General features: G+C 43.2%; 1 protein-coding gene across 3 annotated transcripts in view; it reads right to left on the minus strand.

Annotated features, from left to right (window-relative positions):
• Positions 1-24285, minus strand: part of ACAD10 (acyl-CoA dehydrogenase family member 10) — a 363878-nt gene that overhangs the window by 279255 nt on the left and 60338 nt on the right. For all 3 annotated transcript variants that reach the window (XM_069214832.1, XM_069214834.1, XM_069214833.1), the window contains one exon: positions 14745-14893. In XM_069214832.1, the coding sequence (XP_069070933.1) occupies positions 14745-14893 (149 nt within the window). The remainder of the gene's footprint in view (positions 1-14744; positions 14894-24285) is intronic.

Below are 24285 nucleotides of genomic sequence, written 5' to 3' on the forward strand. Positions count from 1 at the left end.
GCATTGACTTCCTAGAGATCAGTGCACCAAAAGGGGATAAAGGTCCTCTCCTGTTCAGTTCCTCCTAAGTTCCTTTACACTACAGTTCTCAACAAATGTTAGTCAATGTGGAAATACTGGAATATGTTGAGTTAAAAAACATATCTATCTTAGCATATCATTATTCATTTTGCCTCTCTCCGATAACTATAGTTTTTTTATTATCATTTCTGGTCTTCAAACCCCAAGATATAAAGTAACTAGACACATCACTAGCTGTAATGTAATCAGAAAGTACCGGTGCACTTCTGTCTTGGAAGCCCTTTCTAAGTAGCAGAAGGTGTGGATTTCAGCCTCAATACAATGGAATCAATCACAGTGGTATCACTGTTTCAGGCTTGGCTCCATAATATGATGTCTGCATGCCTCAGTGTAAGGCTGCTATTCCTCTAAGCCAATTTATAACAAACCAAATCTACACGAAGAATGTTTGTGGCATATGTCTTCTGCACTTTAAGAAAAAAGTCACTGTTGCTCCTTTTACATACTGGCTGCTCTTCAGGTTTCTCAGTAAGGAGGTAAGCCAAACATAGGACGATCTGTGCATCATGCTAAGCTGCCTGTATATAGAGTTGGCCTCAAAAAGCTGATATCTTGAAGTGTGCCGTTCAGTTCAGGAGAGAAGAAAGAGGAAAGGAAGAGATCAGGAAAAACCCTCAGATCAGGAAAAACGGATTGATTATAGGTCCTCACATACACTACATGAGGAGAGTATGTCCGGAAGGGGGGTATCTTTGCTGTGGTATACTGTTTATTTTAAGAGAGGAATTGAAGGGAGGATTAATTTGGGGGAAGATATAACAAAATGATGGGACTTGGAGCAATAGGGACCATTGGAGGAGGCAAGAGTGGGATGAATTTTTGTGTGTGGAACTGACCAAGTGTAAGATATAGACACTGTTCACACTGTTCATCCCTATTGGAGCCACTATTTTTTCTGATGTGGTCTTCTGAATTCTACTCTGACTCTGCTAATTATTTTAAAACATGTCACCAAAAGACATCTGCCATTTGAAGCCAAAGCATCACATTTCACCAGCATTTGCTCACCCTGATGGGCTGCAGTTTTTAGAAGAAAATCCATTCTAAGGTTCTCACCATTGCACACATGGCCATTTGGAATAAAGGTCCATCGTATTTGAAAAGGACCATTCCCTCACATACTTCAATCCATTTTCTGTGAACCTCATCAGCATCTATCATCAGATCCCCAAGCCTTATCATGGGTCTATCAGGATGTTGATCACTAGCAGTGAAGTGGGGAAGTAGAGAGGTAGATGGAATTTCAAACTAGTATCTTTGAAAAGTTAATAAAATCATGTTAATAAAGTAAGTAACTTAAGACAAAATTATTGCTTAGAAGACTCTGACCTCTAGACCAAGCATACCACTTATCACTCAGATCTGTGTGACTGGGGGTGAATGTATGATTTGCTCTGTATTCCGTCCATCATCTGTTCTTTTTGCATTTGTCGCCCCAAGTGGGAAGGGTATGCCCAGACGTGGGTCCTGTGCTCACTGCGCCACTGGATTCAAGCTAACCTAGCTGATGAAGGGTGATACCCTGAAACCGGTCCTAGGATGCTTGTTTCTGGTCCAGGGAGGACCTGGCTTGGCATTTCGGGCTGGACTGTTCCCATGAGGAACAGGGTCAAGACTGATTTGCATATGGCTGGGTCCAACCTGGGGTGGCGTGGTGAGCACAAAAACGATGGATTAAATCCAGATCTGTGTGACTAGGGGTGAATGTTTGATTTGCTCTGCATTCCGTCCATCATCTGTTCTTTTTGCACTTATCACCCAGTGGCATCGAAAATGTGTTATGGGACCTTTCCCCCCCACCTTGGATAGTGAAATACAACCATAAGTGGTGGGCAGTGGGTCCCGGAAAGCCCCTGAGCTCTGTTGCTACTGCACCTGCTGGGCTATTAATAGCCACATTCCTGTCATCTCCACTGATACCAAAATCACAAATTGTTGAGACAGCACATTTACTTTGGTGATTCACAAACTCAGAAGCAGCCAGACAGATGAAGGTTTACTGCAAATTCTATGAACATAAATTCCATGTATTATGAACACGTTGTTTAATTTGGTATGTTCAAATTGGAAAGAGGATGTCAATGCTTCTCTTTTTCCAACTAAAGTTTTGAAAACTGGGCCAATATCAGTTATTCAGACCTAGATACAAGTATATGACTACCTTTGCAGGAAGAGGTGTCTGTGGACCATTTTATAGGGGACTGTCACTAAGCGTGAGTTATTGAGTTCTTACTAGTCCTATTTGCTTTTGCCTTGCCTGCACCATTAACATAAAGATCCTTCTCACACGGCATGACAGACATTTCTGCCTTTGTTTTCCTTTAGAATTTTTGGAGGTATACTAAAACGGCCACAAAATCTTCCTGGCTACTGTAAAAAACAAATGGGCGCAGGAGGAAGATTCTTGGACTATTTCACCTCATTTGTGCTCAAGTGGCATCAATGTGTCTAGAAGCATCTCATCCACTGAATCCACCATACGTAACCCTTCGGGTACCGTAGGGTGTTACTGCTGATGTTGTTCAATTTAAACATAGTTCTACTATAAGATATCATTGCATGGCTTGCCATTTCCACATACCATTATACTTATGATATTCAAGAGTGCTATCTGTTTTGTGACATCTTTAACCTCAGGCACTGGTTGATATAACCTTACTACACAATAGCTGTAAGCATGTTGCCGACATGCCAACTTGGAGGGAAATTTGGGGCTGGAATTATGATTGTATGCCTTTATTTTGTTTGTTTCAATATATCTTGGCCTCTAATCTAAATACTCAAACGTTAATGCATACAGTGGTAACATACAACTTATTATTTGCCTCTAAGTTCAAACATTTAACTGATGAGAACCCTGCACAACTTCAATTTGTGGGTTCAAATATTGAAAATCATAACTGACAACTCTTCTTCCACCAGACAAGGGCACGGCTCTCTATCAGAAGTAAAGCAAAAAGCTATTTCAGAGGCGAAAGATGAGGGTGCAAATGTTGTGGCTGTAAATCCACTAACTATATCTTCCTCTTCTTTGTAAACAAAAAATAAACTGCTTAGGGGATGTGATGAGTCCTTTAGAGATACAGGAACTAATTGAGCGATCTGCTACTGTGGGAAAGAAATCAAGAGGAACAGACCTGGATTGGAGAAAATGTACAGTTCATTGATTCAGCATTTGACTTAAATCTGCTATTGATGATTTATGTGCCTGCATATGAGCCTCCCTCTCTTCAACAACAGTATATTTCACTACCAGAAACTGGAGATCCCCTACATCTTCTATGATGCTTTTTAGTCAGACCTCAGTTGCAATGGTAAAAATATTAATGGAGTAGTTGGCAGTTCTATACTATACTCACTTCAATTTTGCACCATTACTGAATTAAAACAACTATAAGGTTTTGAACTTAAAATAAGGCAAACAGCTGCAATAGAAGTTGCTGCCGAATATGTAACTTTATGTTTAAATCTTTTTATTGAAATGCTCTCAGAACGCGAGATCACAAGTGGCAATTTCTTAATCCCATAAAGCTCAGACTTCTCACTTTAAACAATACTTTGATATAATTCACCCGCTTGTCAAAGAGAATACAAAAATAGAACATGTAAAGTATGTCACTTCCATTCAACTTCACTAAGATCACTCTTTATCTCAAATATACCCTCTATGACAAGTGAAAATGGGTGGGGGTAAGGACAGAGAGATAATCACAATACACAACGTTTCATCACGTAACCTTCATAGTCATTTCTCCATAAACTCAATGGTAACGACAAATAATGAAAGGCAAAGTCAAGCAGGTAGACTGTGACTTAATGTTGAGCACAGTATTATGACCATTCTTCAGGTTCAAAAGCAGTGCTTGTCTCTTGGCTATCCAGGTTGCTCCACCGCCATCTGTATGTCTATTGCAGCTTCTCTTAGAAGCCACATAGAACCTGGCAGCACTGGAACTGGAGAACACAAACGTCTTATGACCATTGCAAACCGTCAGCTTTTCTGGAAACCCCACGGAACCCTCACAGTCCAATGTCAACAGTGCTTTTTGATCTGTTGGAATGCTGGTCTCCTAACCAATATCACATGACTAATATCTGTAAAGACATACACTCTGGATCTATCCACCATCAGCTTCCTCTTCTTCACTGCAGCTTTTTTTATCTGCTCCATCTGCATGTCAGCAGCAAGCTCCACCAGTAAGAAGGCTGCTAGAGAGCGCTTTCTGCAATGGTTAGTAACCAAGAGGCCCTGGGCATGTTAACTCTAGACTCCCCGTTCCCACCAGGACTATTAGCCCATTTGGGCAGCCCCACAATTCTGAACTTTGCAACTTTCATTTCATTCTGGAGTAGTGCCACCGTAGTTTCAAATTATTGTAGGAATGGCATATTCAATTAATATTTTGGCAACATGGGGACCTCCCTTCTGAGCATCTCAATTTTTTCTCCTCCTCAGTGATTCTGTGGTTGATGTATCCCACTTCTCTTTCAGTCTCCATGATTTGATCTTTCATCATCTATAACACATTGACGTCATAGTTTTTTCTGTTGGTGTGTAGATCCTTGCAGATTCTGCAACGTTTAAATTATAAGTGATTCACCCTGTATAAACTAAGGCCCCTGTTTATCCAACTGCTCTAAGTCTGCACTATGTTGCTTCCTAGAGGTGCCCTATATATATGGAAAAAAGTCCTCCCTTCCCTTTACAGAGTTCAGGCAATCAAACAGATTGTCATGGAGGAATTGTTGTCCAGGATGAGATTGGCTGCTTTGCTTCAATGCTGGGACTGCTTCTTCTGCCACAGCTGTTCAGTCCTACAGGCAAAACCCAGGCACTGATATTCCCCAGAGGTCACAAACATGGGTACCAAGCTTGCTTATCTGTGCTCAAGCACTGGCATTCCCCAGAGTCAACAAACACGGATACTAAGCTCACTTAACAGTACTGAGGGACACAGACCTGACTGCGGCTCACACGGTAGTCAACAATAGCCCTGCACAGGAATCCCCACATTGCTGCATCACCTGTCACATCATTCACATCTCATGAAGACTGCTGGGTAATTCCTGAAGCCATTTATCCTCCACTATAGGAAGCCGGCTGAATCAGTGGCTCAGGGTTCAAGCACACTATTCTCTCCTGTCAGTAAGAAAAAGTCCAGAGGATAGGACATGTTGGGAGCTTCAAAGGCAGACTCTATCTGAATGATTTCATATTAATGCTAACTTGTGTTAATATTAAGAATGACAGTAACTCAATATTTCCTTATGTGTGTAACAGTCAACAAATGGGCAATAGGAACAAATGTGATATTAATTTGATGGGATGTTAATATAATGATATCTGATTTGGGCACAATCAATGAAGTGAATTGTACCTCCTCAATTGTTACTAGCACTCAAGTAGAGGAGAACAATACAAAATGGAAGATGAATTCAAACAAAAAAGAAAAAAAAAGTGGAAATCGAAACCAATCTCAGGCTGAGCAAGAGAAGGTATGTATAGGGTAACAAAAAGGAAACTGTAGTCAAAGCACAAAAGTAATGAGTTATTTAACATTTCAAGGGCCCAGTTTTATATCTTCTAGTATTACGCAACTGGTTTGGCAATTCTAGGAGCAAATCTAAATTAAAGGAATAGATATTCTCCACACGCATCCTATTAGTTTAAACAATTTTCCTTGTGATAATAGATCACATACCCAGGATAATATATTTCCAGTTATTCTTTTCTTCCTAATGTTGTATAATTAGGAGTAAAAGGTACTGTGTCTACACTAACTGCAACACAACAACAAGGGTTACATCAAATTATAGATATGCAATTGAGAGCTAAGCTTGATGATCTTTAATTCTCAGGTAATTCATCTTGGATCCCATTAGTGTTAAACTCTAATTCTACAAGTGCTAAAAAAAAAAAAAGAAAACTGGCATTTCAGGAAAGCAAAAGCAACTTTTTGCAAAACAAGAACGCACCCATTTTAATGACTTCCTAACATCATGGACAATTAATGTGGTCATTTCCCTCTATAAAATGAATAAGGAATATAAAACAGCCTTCATAATTTCATGCCACTCTACCAGAGATGGAAATGTGCTCCCAGAAAAAATAAATTGTGAATTTTACCTGAATGTCTGGAATAGAAAGATAAATCATACAGGGAGAACATTTGGATCCGCAATATAAGAGAGGCAGTGAAAGGCCAAAATACTGAAAACTACTAAGTGGATTTGTTCAGAGCCATCCTATGAGAAAATCCAAATTGGGCAATGTGTGGATGCACACAGTAGGGGCACCAAAAGAAGGAGCAGGGTCTTGACCTCACAACATTTTGCCAAAGCTGGGTTCATTCTAAATTAAGGAAAAGTTCATCAGAAAAGGAAGGGAAGTTTGATTTCAACTTCAAAAATAGCTTTGTGTCCTTATTTCAGGATCTTAACAAACCACGCACACTGATTCTCATCTTGTTGGAAAGTTGAAAAAACAGATTTGTTATAGATAGACATTTCCTTTTGCACTGTGTTTTCAGACTGACTTTAAGTCATATACAATCCACACTGCGGAAGAAGAGCTAGAGACCTCGCAGTTAGTGGGAACCTCCCAACCACCTGCGTCCCAAAAGACGCAGGAACAGATATGGAGACCTAGAGAGAAATGGGAGAAGCCCAGGCTATTGTACCTACTCTAGGTACTCCCTGTAGTGATACCAAAAATAGATATGGCTGCCCTTCAAATGGCAATTAACTTTTTCAGATGGACAGGTAGAAAGGCGAGATTTTCTAACTTCTTGCTATATGCAGAAAGGAGATTAGGGGGAACTTGCCTTGTCCAACATTTCCCAATATCATCAAAAGGTCTAACTTTGTATATGAGTAGAACAGTCCCTCTGGGAGACAGGGAAGCAATGGATACACATGGAAGCGGTCCTGCTGGGTTGTGCCAATTGTGTGTGGCGTGATTCCAGAGAACAGTTAAACCTCAAGCAAGTTATGTATTTAATACCCACCCAACATTAGAAACTTGGGACTTACATCAACTTTTAATTTGCCTTTCCTAAACCCAGAATCTACCGGAGGACCTAGATCAGTTTTACAAATGGCACAAGGGGGTGTTGAATGCTTAGGGACTTGTTCCACAAAGGTGAGATAAAGCTCTTTGGGCTTGCAAGAAGGTGTTCCAACAGGGGGAGTCAAAATGTATGCACTACTTTCAAATCTGCCAATAGACGTTATCACCAGATAACCTAATCACAGGCACTAGGGATCTAACCACTTCACTACACACATCGCTACAAAGGGGCTAGTTTTTAATATGTGGGTACTCACAAAAATTTTCCCAGAAATCAAAAAGCATAGTCTGAAAGTCGCATTGATGCCAGCAGAGTAGGGGTCAGGGAAGGGAAGAATGTACATGGAATGGACTGGATGTAGTGAGCATATTTGAAAGTTTCATTCCATAATGTCCTTTAAACAAACCTCATTATCTCTAGAAAAAAACTGAAATTTGACAATATTGTTATATTGTATCTCAGCTGCTATCCCTCTCAGGAGTAAACCTTCTCTGTTACTTGATTACTGAATTGGAATGAAACCAAATCTTAGGCCTCACATTCTCCTTATGCCTATAGACTCTTAATTGTAACCATTAGGAGTGCTTAAGATCGTTTCAGTTACAGTAGAGTGCTATAAAAAAATCCTTGACAAAGACCCTTCAACATGGTGTGGAATTCACTGAGGTGGACGGACACAAAAACTCAACCTCCACAGCTAGATGTAATACAGTGTTCCCACTGTACTATGTCTAGCTGTGCAGGTTGGTTTTTTGTGTAAGTTTTAGCCACGGCACTAGGAGACTTGACATTTAACCCTGGCTTTACCAAAATATACTGATTGTGGGATGTGTGTTAAAGGTATGGGCAGGTTACACAAACATGGTGCCATTTCTTAAGTGGCCCTGAATCTCCCCCATTGGAACCACTCACACCATATCTGCTGTGCAATAATTAAGATGGTACCAGAAGGCATGCCTTTTAATAACTCTGGCCTCACAAACTGTGCTCTTGGGTAATCACATTTTTCCCTCTTTTTTCCCTTATTTATTTAATTATTTATTACAGAGAGAGTAAAAACTTAAATCAAATTGTTCACACAGTAAGCTAGGAGATGTAGAGGCAGAAAGGCATATAGGAGTCCCAAACTCAAGTCTAGATGGAATGCGTCTCAGAGAGCACCTTCTTGGGAACTCAAGCGCAGAAAAACACCGACATTGCATGTTTCCAGTGGTGATGGAAAGATCAAACTAGTTTTGTCCCCACTGCTGGAAAATGCCCTGTGCCACCTTTGGGTGTAACTACCATTTGTAATATACTAGGCATGGGTGACTGAGTGTGTACACCCTGGTATTTAGAGATACTGCCAGGTAGTTCACGACCACAGAAATGCCATTTTGAGTCAGACACTTCCAGAGGCGCAGAGCCTCCTGGTGTAGGAATCAAGACATCACTTTGCCCTGCTTGTTGCAGTACCACATGGCTGTGGTGTTGTCTACGAGTACCTGTTCTTACCCCCCTTGATAAATGGTAGACAGGCCTTCAATGCCAAGTGGATTGCCGGCAACTCCAACAAACTGACAAGGAGGCAGGTGCCCGCAGGAGACCAGAGTCCTCTGATCTCCACCTCTCCCAGATTGCCTCCCAAGCACAGTTGGAATGCATCTGTGAGCACCATCAGCTTTGGGTGGAGGTAAAGAGAGGGGTCTGTAACTGGTCCATTTGCTGTCTGGAAGCCACAACAGGAAATCTTTTGCGGTCTCCTTCTCAAACCTGGATGTAATCCAACAGGTTCCCCTAGTCCTTGCCCACTAGGACTTAAGATCCTACTGCAGAGCCCACATGTGCCATCAGGTGTGTTGGACAAGCAGGATGCAGGAGGTCAAAAGTGGCCGCAACCTCAGCACCATTTTTACTGCTATTTAGCACGGTGGCTGAAACAGCAGGACTATAGCATGAATATCTTGGTCTCTCTGCTCCGGAAGTGGGGGATGCATGAAAGTGCACGGGTCAGGATAGCTTTGGTGAACAGGAGCGTGTGCAAGGGAGTTAGGTGTGATTTTGGCATATCAATAGTGAACTCCAATGATGTTAGGAGGTTCACTGTTATCTGGATGTGGTCCACAACATCATGGGGCAAGCACACCTTCAACAGACAGTCACTTAGGTACGGAAAGTAAAATTCACCACACCTCCAAAGGTGCACTGTGACCACTGCCATCAATTTCATGAACACCTAAGAGGCACTGAGAAGGCAATAAAGGAGTATCACAAACTGGAAATGATCCTAGTCCATTGTGAACTGCAGGTAATGCCTGTGGGCCTGAATAACAGGAATGTGGCATATGCATCCTGCAGGCCCATTGCTACCATCCAGTCTCCAGGTTCTAGGAAAGACAAGACCTGGGCTAGTGTGCGCTTCTTAAATTTGTCCTTCTGTAGGCCAGCATTGATAGGGTAGAAATCCAAAACAGGATAAGGGTGTCTGTCCTTCTGCAGCACAGGGAAGTAGCAGAAGTAATACCCAGTACCTATTTCAGAGGGCAGAACTATCTGTATGGCTCCTTTGGACAAAATAGTCTGCACTTCCTGCTGAAACAAAGATAGTTGTTCCACCGGCATCAACACTGATAAGGGTAGCAAGTGTGGCGGAGAAGAAAGGAATGGGAGGGGGCAGCCCCGCTCAACAAGTTGGAGGACCAATGTGTTCGAAGTTGTGGTTTGTAACCACTGGAGGAAGTGTCTTATTCTTCCACCTGCAGGGTGGGTGTCTTTAGAAAAGGACACAATAAAGTGGTTTAGCCGTACTGGTTGCGGGAGGAGCAGAGGGCTAAGATGCACACTGTCCCCGATTTCTTAAACGTTGTCTCTGTGTGCCACAGCCTCAGCATTGAAATTGGTGAGCAAACTGTTGTGCAGACATCGGGGTCTAGCACTGGAAGTATTAAAAACCCAAAGTGAGCCACAAAATGTGTGAAACTGCTGCAGAAATTGTCTACTAGGGACAGACAACCAGGAAACGTGCCATGGCACAACTCTATTTAAGCCATTCCAGGGCAGGGCTCTATCAGCTTTTTCACCAAAAAGACGAGAGCCATCACACAGCATGTCCATCAAGGATGCCTGGACATCCCCAGAAAAATCTGTAGACCTTATCCAGACCTAAGCACAACCTAAGCAGTAAGCTGTGTGAAAGCCACACCTTATCACAAATTCTGCTGCATCCCTACCGTCCTGTATGGTTTGGGGCTAAAGACATCTGAAGGCCCTCTGGAATTGCTGTAAGGATTCAGGCAATTGCATTGTATAAGGCAAGACTATAGCCCCCTAGAAGGCAGCCAGCATTAACTGAGCGCAAAGCAAGGCTAGCCGAAGAAAACATGAGCTTGCAAAAAGGTTCCAAGCGCTGAGACTCACGGTAAAGAGGAGCCACTGGAAAGGTGCTAGGATTGACTCTCTTGGTGGACTCCGGGACCACCAAGCTCTTAGGCGTAGGATTGTGCAGTGCCAGTTGTGGCAATGAGCTACATGTCTATTAACGAGTGGCAGAACAAGGCATTGCCCAAGTGGGTAAGAGGGTATCTGTTAAGCCCTATTAAATGGCAGTAAAGGTTAAGTGGGAACATGGAAAAACTGAAGAACCTTTGCCAAGATGTAGTTTTTACCTCCATTGTGTGTAGCTGTGGGTCAAGGACCTTTGCAGCCCACCTCATGACCATTGCAAAAGAGGTACTCTTCTCAGTGGCAGAACCAGAGGAAGAGAGAAGCTCAGTGTCTGAGGAAGCGTCCAGACCAATGGCATCTTGTACCTCAGCATACCAATAGTCTTCATCATATTGAGGTGCTAATTAGTCCCCTTTATAGTCATTATTACCAGAATCTCATCCAAAGAGCAGATGCAAGGTATGAGCTCTTCTGCGTAGCAAGGGCAAAATGTTGGAGTGTAAGGGGTTATAGGTTGTGCCCCCATAGTATGACGGGCATGGCCTCAATCAATTTGAAGCCAGCACAGAGTAGGAGACCATTACAGCTATCGGCTCCTCTTCCGGAGTAAGTGGAATGAGCACCAATGTTGATGAGAATGGAACCAGAGCAGAGAATGTTGCATGAATCGAAACCAGCACTGAAGACTGTGCGGAACCCGGTGTGGATTCAATAGGCACAGGTATCAAGGGTGAACCTACCAACAGGATCCCAACTGCCATCCTCTGTGGATCCTAGGGGCCCCATTGTGTGCCAGAGGGAGCCGCTGGAAGTGTCCTAAATTTACACAGCATGGTTCCTCTAAGGGCCTCTAAAGGCTGTGATTTCACTGACGGACCTGGTAACTCAGGTGGCACTGGGACTAATCTCTGAAGCATCTCCTTAGGAATTCAGGAGCAAGACCAGGAGACACATTGAGAATAAAAGCAAAAGGTGATTGGTGGAATGCTTGAACTACACTTTACCATTGTAATCAGTCTGGACAGTTTCCAGTCCATTGTTTTTTGCTCACTGTGAAACTACAGGTAGGGAACAACCACGGGAGTCTGGCAAGGATGCCTTTTTACTCCTCTGCTCAACTGACATTAGAATGATTTCACTGAAAACACAAAACACGCAGGATGTGCTACAAATCCAAGGCATGACTACTCACCTACTATCTCTGCTCAAATTCCATTTTGATCGCAGGAACACTGCAATAATGAATGAATGAGAGAAAACATCATGAAAATAAACCTTCAAAGAAGCACGGCTGACCTGCCACCATCCTACGAAGATCTTTTCACAACACACAACCTTTTGGCTCCAAGTTTCGGCTTTGAAAATCCAGGTAAATGCAAAAAACAATTGCCTCTACACATTTGTAAAGATCATTGTATGCAAGGCTTTGTCATCACATGTTGTTGGAATCTTGATGATCCTGGAGAAGTCTGTATTCAAAATTCAGCCAGTCCCCTGGGGTATGCCAGTTAACATGGCCACCAAAGGCTGCTTGTGTCTGTCAAGAGGGAAGGCTGTTGTGCACAAAGCCGCGCCTGGACAGGGAAAGAAATGCAGAGCTTTCTGGCACTAGTTTTATCTCAGAGTTTCCAGTACTTAACTCTAGTACACTGACGGGGTACACTATACTGTCACCCAGAGGCATATCACAGGCTCCTGTGTGTACTAACATGGATTTGAAATATATATCACAGGCCTTAATATAGGATAACATAGCTCATTTCTCTTCTTCAAGTTGTGCATTGAGTACGCACAGTTTGCATTATGCATGAAATTAGCCGTTCAAAATGGATAAGTGGCTCTTGCTTTATTTGTTCAGAATTACACTTTCCTTATGTGCAAAACTGCCATACATCTTCCATTCAGGAAAGCTGAAAGTGAATAGGGAAATTTCTATTACTTTGCTGCTGGGATTACTGCTTTTCTGCAGAGAACCTTAACTGAAGTTTTAGCTTCCGTGCGGAGTGTGAAGTGATAGATACTTAAATTTCTGAATGCCTCAAAAGAAAGCAATGTATTCAGCTGAATGTTGTAACATCGAGGTACAGAGGGGGAGACCCCCGCTGCGACACAGAGATGCTATGTGGAGAAAGCTATATAAACACCCCCTTATTAGGAGGGGGAAGAGAGAGAAACCATAAAATTGGGACCTGTTAGGACATTGAGCCGAGAATTCTGGTTCACTACGGGTATGTAGGGGCATTATATGACACGGCAATGAATAACCTAATAATTCAATGCTGCAAGACAAATAGAGAGTGCTAATCTACTTGGTTAGGGCTTTGTGATGAATAATCCCTGGGGTCTATTTTTTTAATCTTTATAACATTTATGATTGCTGAGTTATCTATTACTATCGCGCTAATTCAAATCCATTTCCTTTATTTTAGATCACAACATAACACAAACTAATTTGGAAAATACCAACGTCTGTGAGAGCACTCATTCAGGGGAGTCAGGGCAGAGTCCCCTGTCAACAACCTGGAGGAGAAAGAGCTTCTATGGCAGGTCTGCCTGAATCTAGGCACAGCCACATTTCTCTGAGTATAACCCAGAGCAGGGGTGGGAAATAATGGTCTGTTTTCCTTTTCTCCACATAAGTAAGAACCTAGTTTGGAGACTGAGGAAACCTATCCAGGTTTTGCCCTAGAAAAGAGACATTTATCAATAGGAGGGTTCGCACTGTTGTGTAGTACACTTCCTCTAGGACAGTGGTTCCCAACCTTTTGATTTATATGGACCCCCATTTTAACATTAATAGAACCCAGGGACCCCCACTGAATCATAATTGGAATTCGGGGACCCCCGTCTGAGTCATTACTGGAAGCTGGGGACCTAATTTGTCAATATTTGTTAATATTTTTTAATTTTCTAAGCAGTCGCGGACCCCCTGAGAAGGCTTCGCGGACCCCCAGCGGTCTCCGGACCACAGGTTGGGAACCACTGGTCTAGGAGACACAGGATAGCAACGTAGTGGGTTGCTTCATGAACCCAGCTGGCATCTGCATTAGCTCAAAGGCATTATTGACAAAGTGCAAGGTGCATTTCTCCACAGAAATGCTCGCATCCTTGGCCTACCTTTTTGAATGAGATTAGTCATTTCTGTCTATAGTCACACTTCTTTTTGTGACCATCTTGCAGTCAGGAGGGAGACTGGTGAGTTGATCAGCATCTCCCAGAAAGCATGAAAATAACTGTATTGAAAAAGAAGGGTATTCTAAATTATTCCTTCACAGAGCCCTATTTTGAAATGCTTCCCATGACGAAGTATGTGGGGTTCCTGAAGGGGCTGACGCGACTACCTCACGCCACTGTTGGAGAAACATCCTTATTCTCCAAAAGTACAATTATACTTGTGCACAAGCTGAGTGGCCCAAACGCTCAGTTTCTTTTTAGCAATGGGAAATAACTATACTTAAGGACATTAATGTGAAGTCAACAGTTCCTAATTTGCATTTCCAGGGCATTTCTAGAGCAGGTTTTAGGGAACACAGAAAATAGATTCTTTTGACATTCGCAGCCTAAGCGCATGACTTCAAGAACCCATACATTTACACTGTTACAAATAGGGATGAGACTATAGAGTCACAGCAAATGGTATTACTTTGGTGCCCAAGGTTTCTAGACTGAAGAAAGCTGAGAATGTGTCACATTGTTCTGAACACACACAGTGGGGTGGAATTACCCGAGCCACAATGATGCACCTCAGGCCCTTGGATCCTGGAGGCATACAAGATAACTTACCTCATCAGACAATATATAGTAGCTGTCCAGTATGCAATACATTTGCAGTGACTCTGCCACTGATATCATGCTCACAACACAACGGTGCTTATATGGTGAATAAACAGGATGGAGCAAAAATAGCTAACGAGGTTGACCAACTGGGAGTCAATCTCAGCACAATGCAAAACCTTAATATGAAAGTCACATAATTAAATTAGATTGTACAAGAGACCAAGAAAGGGATTATGGTGTTCAACATGCGGGCAGGATAAAAAAAAGAAAGTTCAAAGGTCTTTCAACCTGGCAGATCAATGATTGACATGTATCCATTGTCATAACATGTTTTGATCATTGACAGATAATTTTCACGAAGCTAATTTAGCTGGGCATCAGCACAAGACTCACTATATTAGAGCACAGCTTTCCAAATTCTTCCAGAAAGCCTTCAACAGACAGCTCTCCTCGCATGTATTTGAACCAAGGTCCACTTTCGCCTCCAGACAGCATTGCTTGAATGATAGTGCCAGGTGGAACTTGATGCTGTGTCTCCCACTCTAGATGTTGGATGATAATGAATAAAATGAACATCTAGGGACCAGGTTAACTATAACCCTACTCAAGAAAATGAAACATGAAAAAGTTACATTTAACATTTTAAATACTAGAAATGTATAAATCTTTGTAAACATTTTGGTCAACTCATAAAAATGGCTGCAGAACTGTTAGAAAGAGAACCATCACATGGTTCCTGGTCCCTGAGGATTTTGTAACATTCCCTTGTTACACTATCAAGTTTTCAGGTAACATGATACAAAGCGACAGTCCTTGTACTGTGTACAAAAGCTGTAACAAGTGAATACTGAAAACTGACTAATGTACTATTGTTCTAGGGAACACCACAAACTAAAAGATATCTGGTTATTTCAGGTATGGCTGTTAACAGTGCCATTGGCTTCAATTCCTGGCAAACAAAGGTAGATAATATATCTTTACTTTTCATGTGTGTATGGCAATATATTGGTAAGGAAATATTGCACTCACAGTTACACACCTTAAAACCTTAGACACCAGGTAATGGAAAATTCTCAAACACAACAGATGGGGTCACCAATAGGAGGACGATATTTTTAATAGTAACTACCTCACATCGGAATTATTGTTGCACTAATACCAAAGTCATCATGAGCTGGTCGAAAGGTCATTTTCTCAGGGCCAAAGCAAAAGACCTTGAATTGAACAAAATTTAATGTTAGTAACTATGTCTAAACGGATTCAGTTCACACTTTTGTACTGTGTGAATACACTGCAAGGAGAACGTATGTCAAAGATGGAAAATATTGAAGATAGGGTTAGACTGGTGGAATGAGAATTGGATGGCCTTGCCAGTAAAGTAAAAAAAGGTGGAACAGGAGTATGAGAAAGCAGTGCAGCGTGAACACCAGGGAACAGCCAGGGAATGACCTAATCCAACGTTCGAGACCTGGTGACTTTCTGAAATTGCACAATTGATGCCATCTTTAGCCTAGCTCTGAGACAAAAATACCTTCCCACAATTTTCCTGCTACAATGTATCATCTAGTTGAAATACTTTTAGTTTGTTCTAAGGCTTCTAATGGGCCAAACATAGAAGAAGAGGCTTATGTAGATTGATTATTGATGTCAACTAGCTCTGAGGCCACACACAGGAACTTCAATTTAATTCTGCCATACTTGTCAGCCCGTGGAGACTGTTGTAGGTTGAGGGATGTTATCTGTTAATTCAGTTAAGCTAAACACAAGAATTGTGACTTGGAACAACTTCTGGAAAGTGCGGGATTTTCCTATCATATTCAAGAAGAGGCATTGGTAGTGGGAGTATTCACTGGAGGAAAGATGGCATCCATGTGAGAGGTCGAGTCTTGACTCACTCCTCTCTATCCTGTTACTAGGTTCTACTATAAGGGCAATGGGCCGTGAGTTTTGTTGGAATTACCGTTGTTGCCCCACCTCTTGGCGGAGAGGAGTTAGAGCTTACCTGGTCTACGAATCCAGAGCGGCAGTGATCTTTAATGTAACGGCAGCCACGCAAGCTACTCAGCACCTTACAGTAGCATTGCTGGCTGGAAGGGCACGACAACATCCTCACGGGGCCAGGTGGTTCACAGCACCGCAGAGTTTGCTGGAAGCTGTGTCGCTAACGATATGCTCCCGATCAACCAAGGATCGGCTAGAAGAGAACCAGGCAGTAATTTCCCAAACTTCAGCCTCTCACTTCAAACAAGAACAGAGCAGACATGGGCCCGGCAAAGGCAGAAAAGTTAGCCTTAGAGGTAAAGGCATACGCTCTGCCAGTATTAATGCCCAGCAAACTAATATACATGATAGCGCTGGCTTTTTGAGGACCATAGCCCCCCTTTACATAATTTTTCACTGCAGCCCCACATGTTTTGCCTGCCCTATCAGTGCATAAAGTATCTCAGACTTTGTGTGAAAGCAAAGCGGCTGGCAGTGTGAATGTGCTGGGTACTGGGTCTCACATGGATCTCTCTGTATCTGAGCAGATGTCCTTTTGGAAACGGGACTTGTGTTTCTTGGGGAGGATGCCTGCGATCAGTGACAAGACAGCGGTTTCTTGAAGGTCGACAGCTCAGAGTCACAAGTTGCTCCTCAGCTGCCCCCTAAGATAGTAGCAGTGTGGCAGGCTCCATGGCGAGGGTGTTATTCCCTGGGTAAATGCTACACACTCTGACTGACATACCTCCCAGGTGGCCCAGCTACATCAGTCGGTTGGCCTGGTGAGTGAGGAGATGGAGCCCCTGAATGTGGCAGGAGCTTCCCCAAATGGAAAGGCATTGGTTCTGGGCCAGTGACTGGCCCAGCTGAGATATGCCTTAAGGGTGTAAATCTTCTGCTAGAAACACAACGAGATGCTCAGCGGTGGTCAGCTCTGGGACCCTCAATGGCTCTTTTAATTGGAGTAAATAGTGTGACTGATGCCAGGAAAAATCAAAGTATGGCCCATACACCAGAGAAATCCCATTTAAGCAGCCTTTGGGCTTTAGTGGAAGAAGTAGTGGGACATAAATCTCCAGACGATTTGCAGAGTCAGGGGGATCGCTTTTTTTCCTTACGGACAGATCTAACACCTCCAGCCCAGTGAGATCAGATGAGGATGGCTGCTCACTGACTTCCGATATCAGTTCAAGTGGCTCATCAGAAGGCTAAAACACAGTGGTCAAACAGTCAATACAGACCAGAAAATTGAGAGAGCAGACTAGGTCCCAAAATTGTCGAGGGTGATGAAAGGGAAACTTCCCACTCCAACTTTAATATGGGATTATTCTGCAACTCGACAGATGTATGCAGAATTGCAGAGCCTAAAAGAAAGACAGAGGCAGAGTTTGGCTTCTACTGGCTGCAGTGACCCTCATGCTGGTCAAGATAAGCTGGAGGAGCTCTCGCTGAAATTAATTTATGACTCTATTAAACAGCATCAAGAGGAGACCCATTCAGATAGTGATAAAGCATGAGTTGCTATAAAAAGAACTGCAAGAATCTATGAGGAAAATTTCTAAGGCCTGTACAGAGATCAGGGAGAGATTAATCTCTGTTGAAAGTCGGACTCTGAAGCTGGAGACAGAGGTGGAGGAGGTGAAAGCTCAATCAGAGGCCCATGAATGTCGAATCGCTGACATGCAGTGGAAACTCGAGCATTTGAAAACAGACAGTGTGGTATTAATCTGTTTCCTTGGGCTTCAAGGAAGGATGAAGGCAGTAATGATAGTGTAGTTGTGGTGAACTTGCTTACAGGTGCTTTCCAGAGCTCACAAACTGGAATTGGGATCTAGAAATCCAGAAAGCACATTGAATTCTTCTAACGCTGAAGAAGGGGTGTTCTTCTAAAGATGAGAGCATAAGTCAGCCAAGAACAATTATTGTATACTTTGGAAACATTTTGATCCGACAGGCTGTTTTTGAAAATGCTTGTCCAGCCTCTAAAAGTAATTTTGATGGTCATTCTTTCATTGCCCGCCCTATCTTTTGCCATGTAACATTGGAAAGAGATGGCGGCTGAGGCAGCTTATCAAGCCATTTCAGGAAGTGGGGGCAGAGGCATATTTGTTGAATCCGGTCCGCCTAAAGATGAATTTTTTCAGAGATCAAGGCCAAGGAATATTTGACTTAAGTGTCAGGCAGGTTGTACCTCCTTGGTAGCTGTAGTATTTGGTCCATTAGGTATGTCATGTCAAAGACTAATTTTGGCTGAAATTAGTCTTGCCTCTGGTATTAAGCTCTGCAATGTTCTCTGCTCTTTGTTATGTCTTTCTTCTAATGGGGTACACCTTTTTCTCTGTATTTGCTATGGTTGTAAGGGACTGGAGAGAAGGTCGAACACGGGTGCCACTACCCTGGCTACCATGCAGGTTGGTGATGGTCTGATCGCCTCGCGTAATGGGGTGAGGTGACAGGGGAGGGGAGGTTGGTTGGGAGTGACAGCTGTGGGTTTAAGGGGGTAGATGGTAGGGTTCAGTTGGGGAGGCTTCAGTGTGGGAGGTGCACTACACAAGAGGAGGAGACAAATTTGAGAGGGTTTAAATTGGTTTTCTGCTGGCCATTGGAAGTTTTGGCCAATATAACCAGCTTGTTGGTGTTATTGAGACTGGCTGGTTACTTATTTTTCTGCATGGATTACATCTCCAAGATGCGCATTGAGTCTGTTAACATCTGTGGGCTGAATTATACGGAACATGGCAGAAGATCTTAAGGCTCTCTGAGCAGATATTCTTTGTGAACAATAGATGCACATTGAAGGCTCTAAGAAGATGGTACTCTTGGCTTTTAGCTAGGTGTTTGTACTATGTAAGGCACAAATACTCCAGGGGTGGCTATTCTATTTCAGGGGAATGTCAAAGGGGTTAGTTGATCTTCAGATAAATTTGGTATATGGCCGACTGCTGAATGTCAAGTCGCAGGGCACACAGTGGCACTTTGTTCAGTGTATCGACCACATTTGAATGATCCCACTTTATATAACTGTTTACATAATGAATTAGCTCTATGGCCAACTCCTATTATATTGTGCGAGGATCTGAACATTAAACTGCTAGTGGGACTAAGCTGAAGAGGGTAGTACTAATAGCTACAGTGGCCAGAAGCCTTGAGTCTTTAGGGCACTGCAACACCTTCTGGACAATCATGGCTTAGTGGACGTTTGGTATAAAAACTAAATATCTGAACCGGGATATACTTTCTTCTAAGCCCTCCATAAGAAGCACGCCTGCTTGCATTATTTTTTTTTTATACCATAGTTTAGTGCAAGGGATATGAACTGAGAAATATGCAAGGGTCTTGTTCGTATATAAAACACTGGTTATTGAGATCACAAGTGCAGGTGAAGCAGGGCCTCAGTCCACTTGGTCCTTTGAAAGAAGATTACTTTCAAACTAACTATACATTGGCCACATGACTATGTGGCTCTCGGATGTTTTAGAGTGCCCTTAACTCTGGAATTCGAGGAGAGACAATCAGTTTCAGCAAGAATTGCCAGAAGGAGAAACATCTACTGAAAACGTTTTTTGGGGTATTAGCGGAAGCGGAGGCCCAGCTCATTGGCTTTATTGCCAGTGGGGGAAATCCAGGTTTGACGCAGCAGAAGTTATCAACACCTTGGCTGCTAATAGGGCATCAGAAAAGTTTCTGGCCTGTAAAAAAGAGAGTGCTATGAATTTAGTGAGAGGGTAGGACTCTTGCTTGCTTTTCGTACTAGATAGAAAATAATGCAGGGAAAAATACTCGAGATTGTGGACAGGGGTGGGTACATGGTGACAGATCCTGAGGGTATTCACAAGGTGTTTCAGGACTTTTATGAGGTATTATATTCTGCTGAAGGCACCAGGGCTGATATGGCCGACACGAAGATTGAGAGACATTTGGATCTAATCAACAGTTGTAAAGTCAGTCCAGAGGATAGAATGTTTCTTGATGCCCCTGTTAGTGGGGAAGAGATCTATGCTGCACTAATGGCACTACCCTCGGGTAAGGTTACTCAGACAATTAAAATCCCATTAGGTTCTTACAAAGTTTGTTTGAAGCCCTGGGTGAAGTGATTACAGATCTATTTCTTCAAGCTCAAAAATGGAAACAGATTCCCAAATCTTGGGCCTCAACAAATATTATTGCATTTCTTAAAAAGGGTAACTCTCCACAAAATCATCGGTTGTGTTGCCTTATTAACTCTCATCCATAGTGACAATAAGGTGTATTCCAAGGTTTTAGCAGCAAGGCTGGGTTGTATAACCCCTTCGCTGCCAGGCCTTTTCCCCCTCCTGTGCCTGGCCTTTTTTTGGCTATTTGGGGCAGTTCGTGCTTAGGCCCTCATAACTTTTTGTCCACATAAGCTAGCCAAGCCAAATTTGCATCCTTTTTTTTCCAACATCCTAGGGATTCTAGAGGTACCCAGGCTTTGTGGGTTCCCCTGAAGGTGACCAAGAAATTAGCCAAAATACAGTGAAAATGTCGTTTTTTTAAAAAAAAAATGGGAAGAAGGGGCTGCAGAAGAAGGCTTGTGGTTTTTCCCTTGAAAATGGCATCAACAAAGGGTTTGCGGTGCTAAATATCACCAGCTTCCCAGCTTTCAGGAACAGGCAGACTTGAATCAGAAAACCCAATTTTTCAACACAATTTTGGCATTTTACTGGAACATCGACCATTTTTACGATTTTTTGTGCTTTCAGCCTCCTTCCAGTCAGTGACAGATATGGGCGTGAAACCAATGCTGGATCCCAGAAACCTAAACATTTCTGCAAAGTAGACAAAATTCTGAATTCAGCAAGGGGTAATTTGTGTAGATCCTACAAGAGTTTCCTACAGAAAATAACAACTGAAAAAAAAAAAATTGAAATTGAGGTGAAAAAAACAGCAATTTGTATTTACGTTTTACTCTGTAACTTTTTCCTGAAATGTCAGATTTTTTAAAGCAATATACCGTTACGTCTGCTGGACTCTTCTGGTTGCGGGGATATATAGGGCTTGTAGGTTCATCAAGAACCCTAGGTACCCAGAGACAATAAATGAGCTGCACCCTGAAGTGGGTTTTCATTCTATACCTGGTATACAGCAATTCATTTGCTGAAATATAAAGAGTGAAAAATAGCTATCAAGAAAACCTTTGTATTTCCAAAATGGGCACAAGATAAGGTGTAGAGGAGCAGTGGTTATTTGAACATCTCTGAATTCCGGGGTATCCATACTAGCATGTGAATTACAGGGCATTTCTCAAATAGACGTCTTTTTTACACACTCTCTTATATTTGGAAGGAAAAAATGTAGCGAAAGACAAGGGGCAATAACACTTGTTTTGCTATTCTATGTTCCCCCAAGTCTCCTGATAAAAATGATACCTCACTTGTGTGGGTAGGCCTAGTGCCCACGACAGGAAATGCCCCAAAACACAACTTGGACACATCACATTTTTTGACAGAAAACGGTGTTTTTTGCAAAGTGCCTACCTGTAGATTTTGGCCTCTAGCTCAGCTGGCACCTAGGGAAACCTACCAAACCTGTGCACTTTTGAAAACTAGAGACCTAGGGGAATCCAAGATGGGGTGACTTGTGGGGCTCTGACCAGGTTCTGTTACCAAGAATCCTTTGCAAACCTCAAATTTGGCTAAAAAAACACATTTTCCTCATATTTCGGTGACATAAAGTTCTGGAATCTGAGAGGAGCCACAAATTTCCATCCACCCAGCGTTCCCCTAAGTCTCCCGATAAAAATGATACCTCACTTGTGTGGGTAGGCCTAGCACCCACGAAAGGAAATGGCCCAAAACACAATGTGGACACATCACATTTTTTCACAGAAAACAGAGGTGTTTTTTTTAACAAAGCGCCTACCTGTGGATTTTGGCCTCTAGCTCAGCGGGTCCCGGGGGGGGGCAGAAATAGCCTAAAATAAATATGCCCCCCCCCCAAACTCCCTGGGGAGCGATCCTTGCCTACTGGTCGATCCCCCTGCGTGACATTGGCACAAAAAAAATCCCAGGTGCCTAGTGGTTTCTGCCCCCCTTGGGGGCAGATTGACCTAAAATCGGCCGATCTGCCCCCAAGGGGGGCGGAAATTGTCTAAATATAATTTGCCCCCCCGGGGAGCGACCCTTGTCTAATGGGTCGCTCCCCAGCTCTAAAAAAACAAACAAAAACAAAAAACACCCCAAAAAAAATTGCCCTGGTGCCTAGACGTTTCTGCTCCCTCTGGGGAGCGACCCTTGCCTACGGGGTCGCTCCCCTTGCGTGACATTGGCGCAAAAAAAAAGATCCCCGGTGCCTAGTGATTCCTGCCCCCTTTGGGGGCAGATTGACCTAAAATTGGCCGATCTGCCCCCAAAGGCGGCAGAAATGGCCTAAATACAATTGCCCCTCCAGGGGAGCGACCCTTGCCTAAGGGGTCACTCACCATCTGTAAAAAAATCCCCGGTGCCTAGTGGTTTCTGCCCCCCCTTTGGGGGGCAGAAATGGCCTAAAATAAATTTGCCTCCGCAGGGGAAATGACCCTTGCCTAAGGGGTCGCTCCCCTTGCGTGAAATTCACAAAAAAAAAAAACTCCCTGGTGTCTAGTGGTTTCTGTCCCCCTTGGGGGCAGATCGGCCTCATACAAATAGGCCAATCTGCCCCCAAGGGGGGCAGAAATGGCCTAAATGTAATTTGCCCCCTAGGGGAGCAACCCTTGCCTAAGGCGTCGCTAGCCACCTCTAAAAAATACAATTATCCCTGGTGCCTAGAGGTGTCTGACCCCGGGGGGGAGGGGGGGGCAGAAAAGGCCCTTTAAAAAAATACCCCCCGGGAGCGACCCTTGCCCAAGGGGTCGCTCCCTTATGCCAATTTCCAAATAAAAAAAAAACTCCCTGGTGTCTAGTGGTTTCTGAAGCAGAAATGGCCTAAATGTAATTTGCCCCCTAGGGGTGCGACCCTTGCCTAAGGGGTCGCTCCCCACCTCTAAAAAAAAAAAAAAATGATCCCTGGTGCCTAGAGGTTTCTGCCCCCCCTGGGGGCAGATCTGCCTAATAATAGGCCGATCTCGCCTTTAAAAAAAAAATGCCCCCCCTGGGAGCGACCCTTGCCCAAGGGGTCGCTCCCTTATGCCAATATCCAAATAAAATCCCTGGTGTATAGTGGGCATTTCAAAACCCGGATTGCTTTACAATCCGGCTTCTGAAACGCTGAGAGAGACTTCAAAGGGAAGGAATGAAAATGTCACTTACCCAGTGTACATCTGTTCGTGGCATTAGTCGCTGCAGATTCACATGTTTGGCACAGTCCGCTGCCTGGTGTTGGGCTCGGAGTATTACAAGTTGTTTTTCTTCGAAGAAGTCTTTTTGGTCACGGGACCGAAGGACTCCTCCCTCCTTGGCTCCATTGCGCATGGGCGTCGACTCCATCTTAGATTGTTTTCCCCGCAGAGGGTGAGGATGGAGTTGTTTGGTATAAATAGTGCCCATGCAATGGAGTGAATATGTATGTACGTTAAGAGTTTCTAATAATTATTTACATATGTTCAGATGTTTAAGATTTATGATCTACTTCTAAACGGCTACAGGCTTCCCGGGGAGGTGGGAGGGTACAAGTGAATCTGCAGCGACTAATGCCACGAACAGATGTACACTGGGTAAGTGACATTTTCAGTTCGATGGCATATGTTGCTGCAGATACACATGTTTGGCATAGACTATAAAGCAGTTACCTCCCCTAAAAGCGGTGGTTTAGCCTGTAGGAGTTGAAGTAGTTTGGAATAATGTTCTTAGTACAGCTTGGCCCACTGTAGCTTGTTGTGCATTTAGTACGTCTACACAGTAGTGTTTAGTAAACGTATGAGGCGTAGACCAGGTTGCAGCCTTACATATTTCGCTCATAGGAATGTTTCCTAGAAAGGCCATTGTAGCACCTTTCTTTCTGGTTGAGTGTGCCTTTGGTG

This window comes from Pleurodeles waltl, chromosome 11 (genome assembly GCF_031143425.1).
Source record: "Pleurodeles waltl isolate 20211129_DDA chromosome 11, aPleWal1.hap1.20221129, whole genome shotgun sequence".
Lineage (NCBI taxonomy): Eukaryota > Metazoa > Chordata > Amphibia > Caudata > Salamandridae > Pleurodeles > Pleurodeles waltl.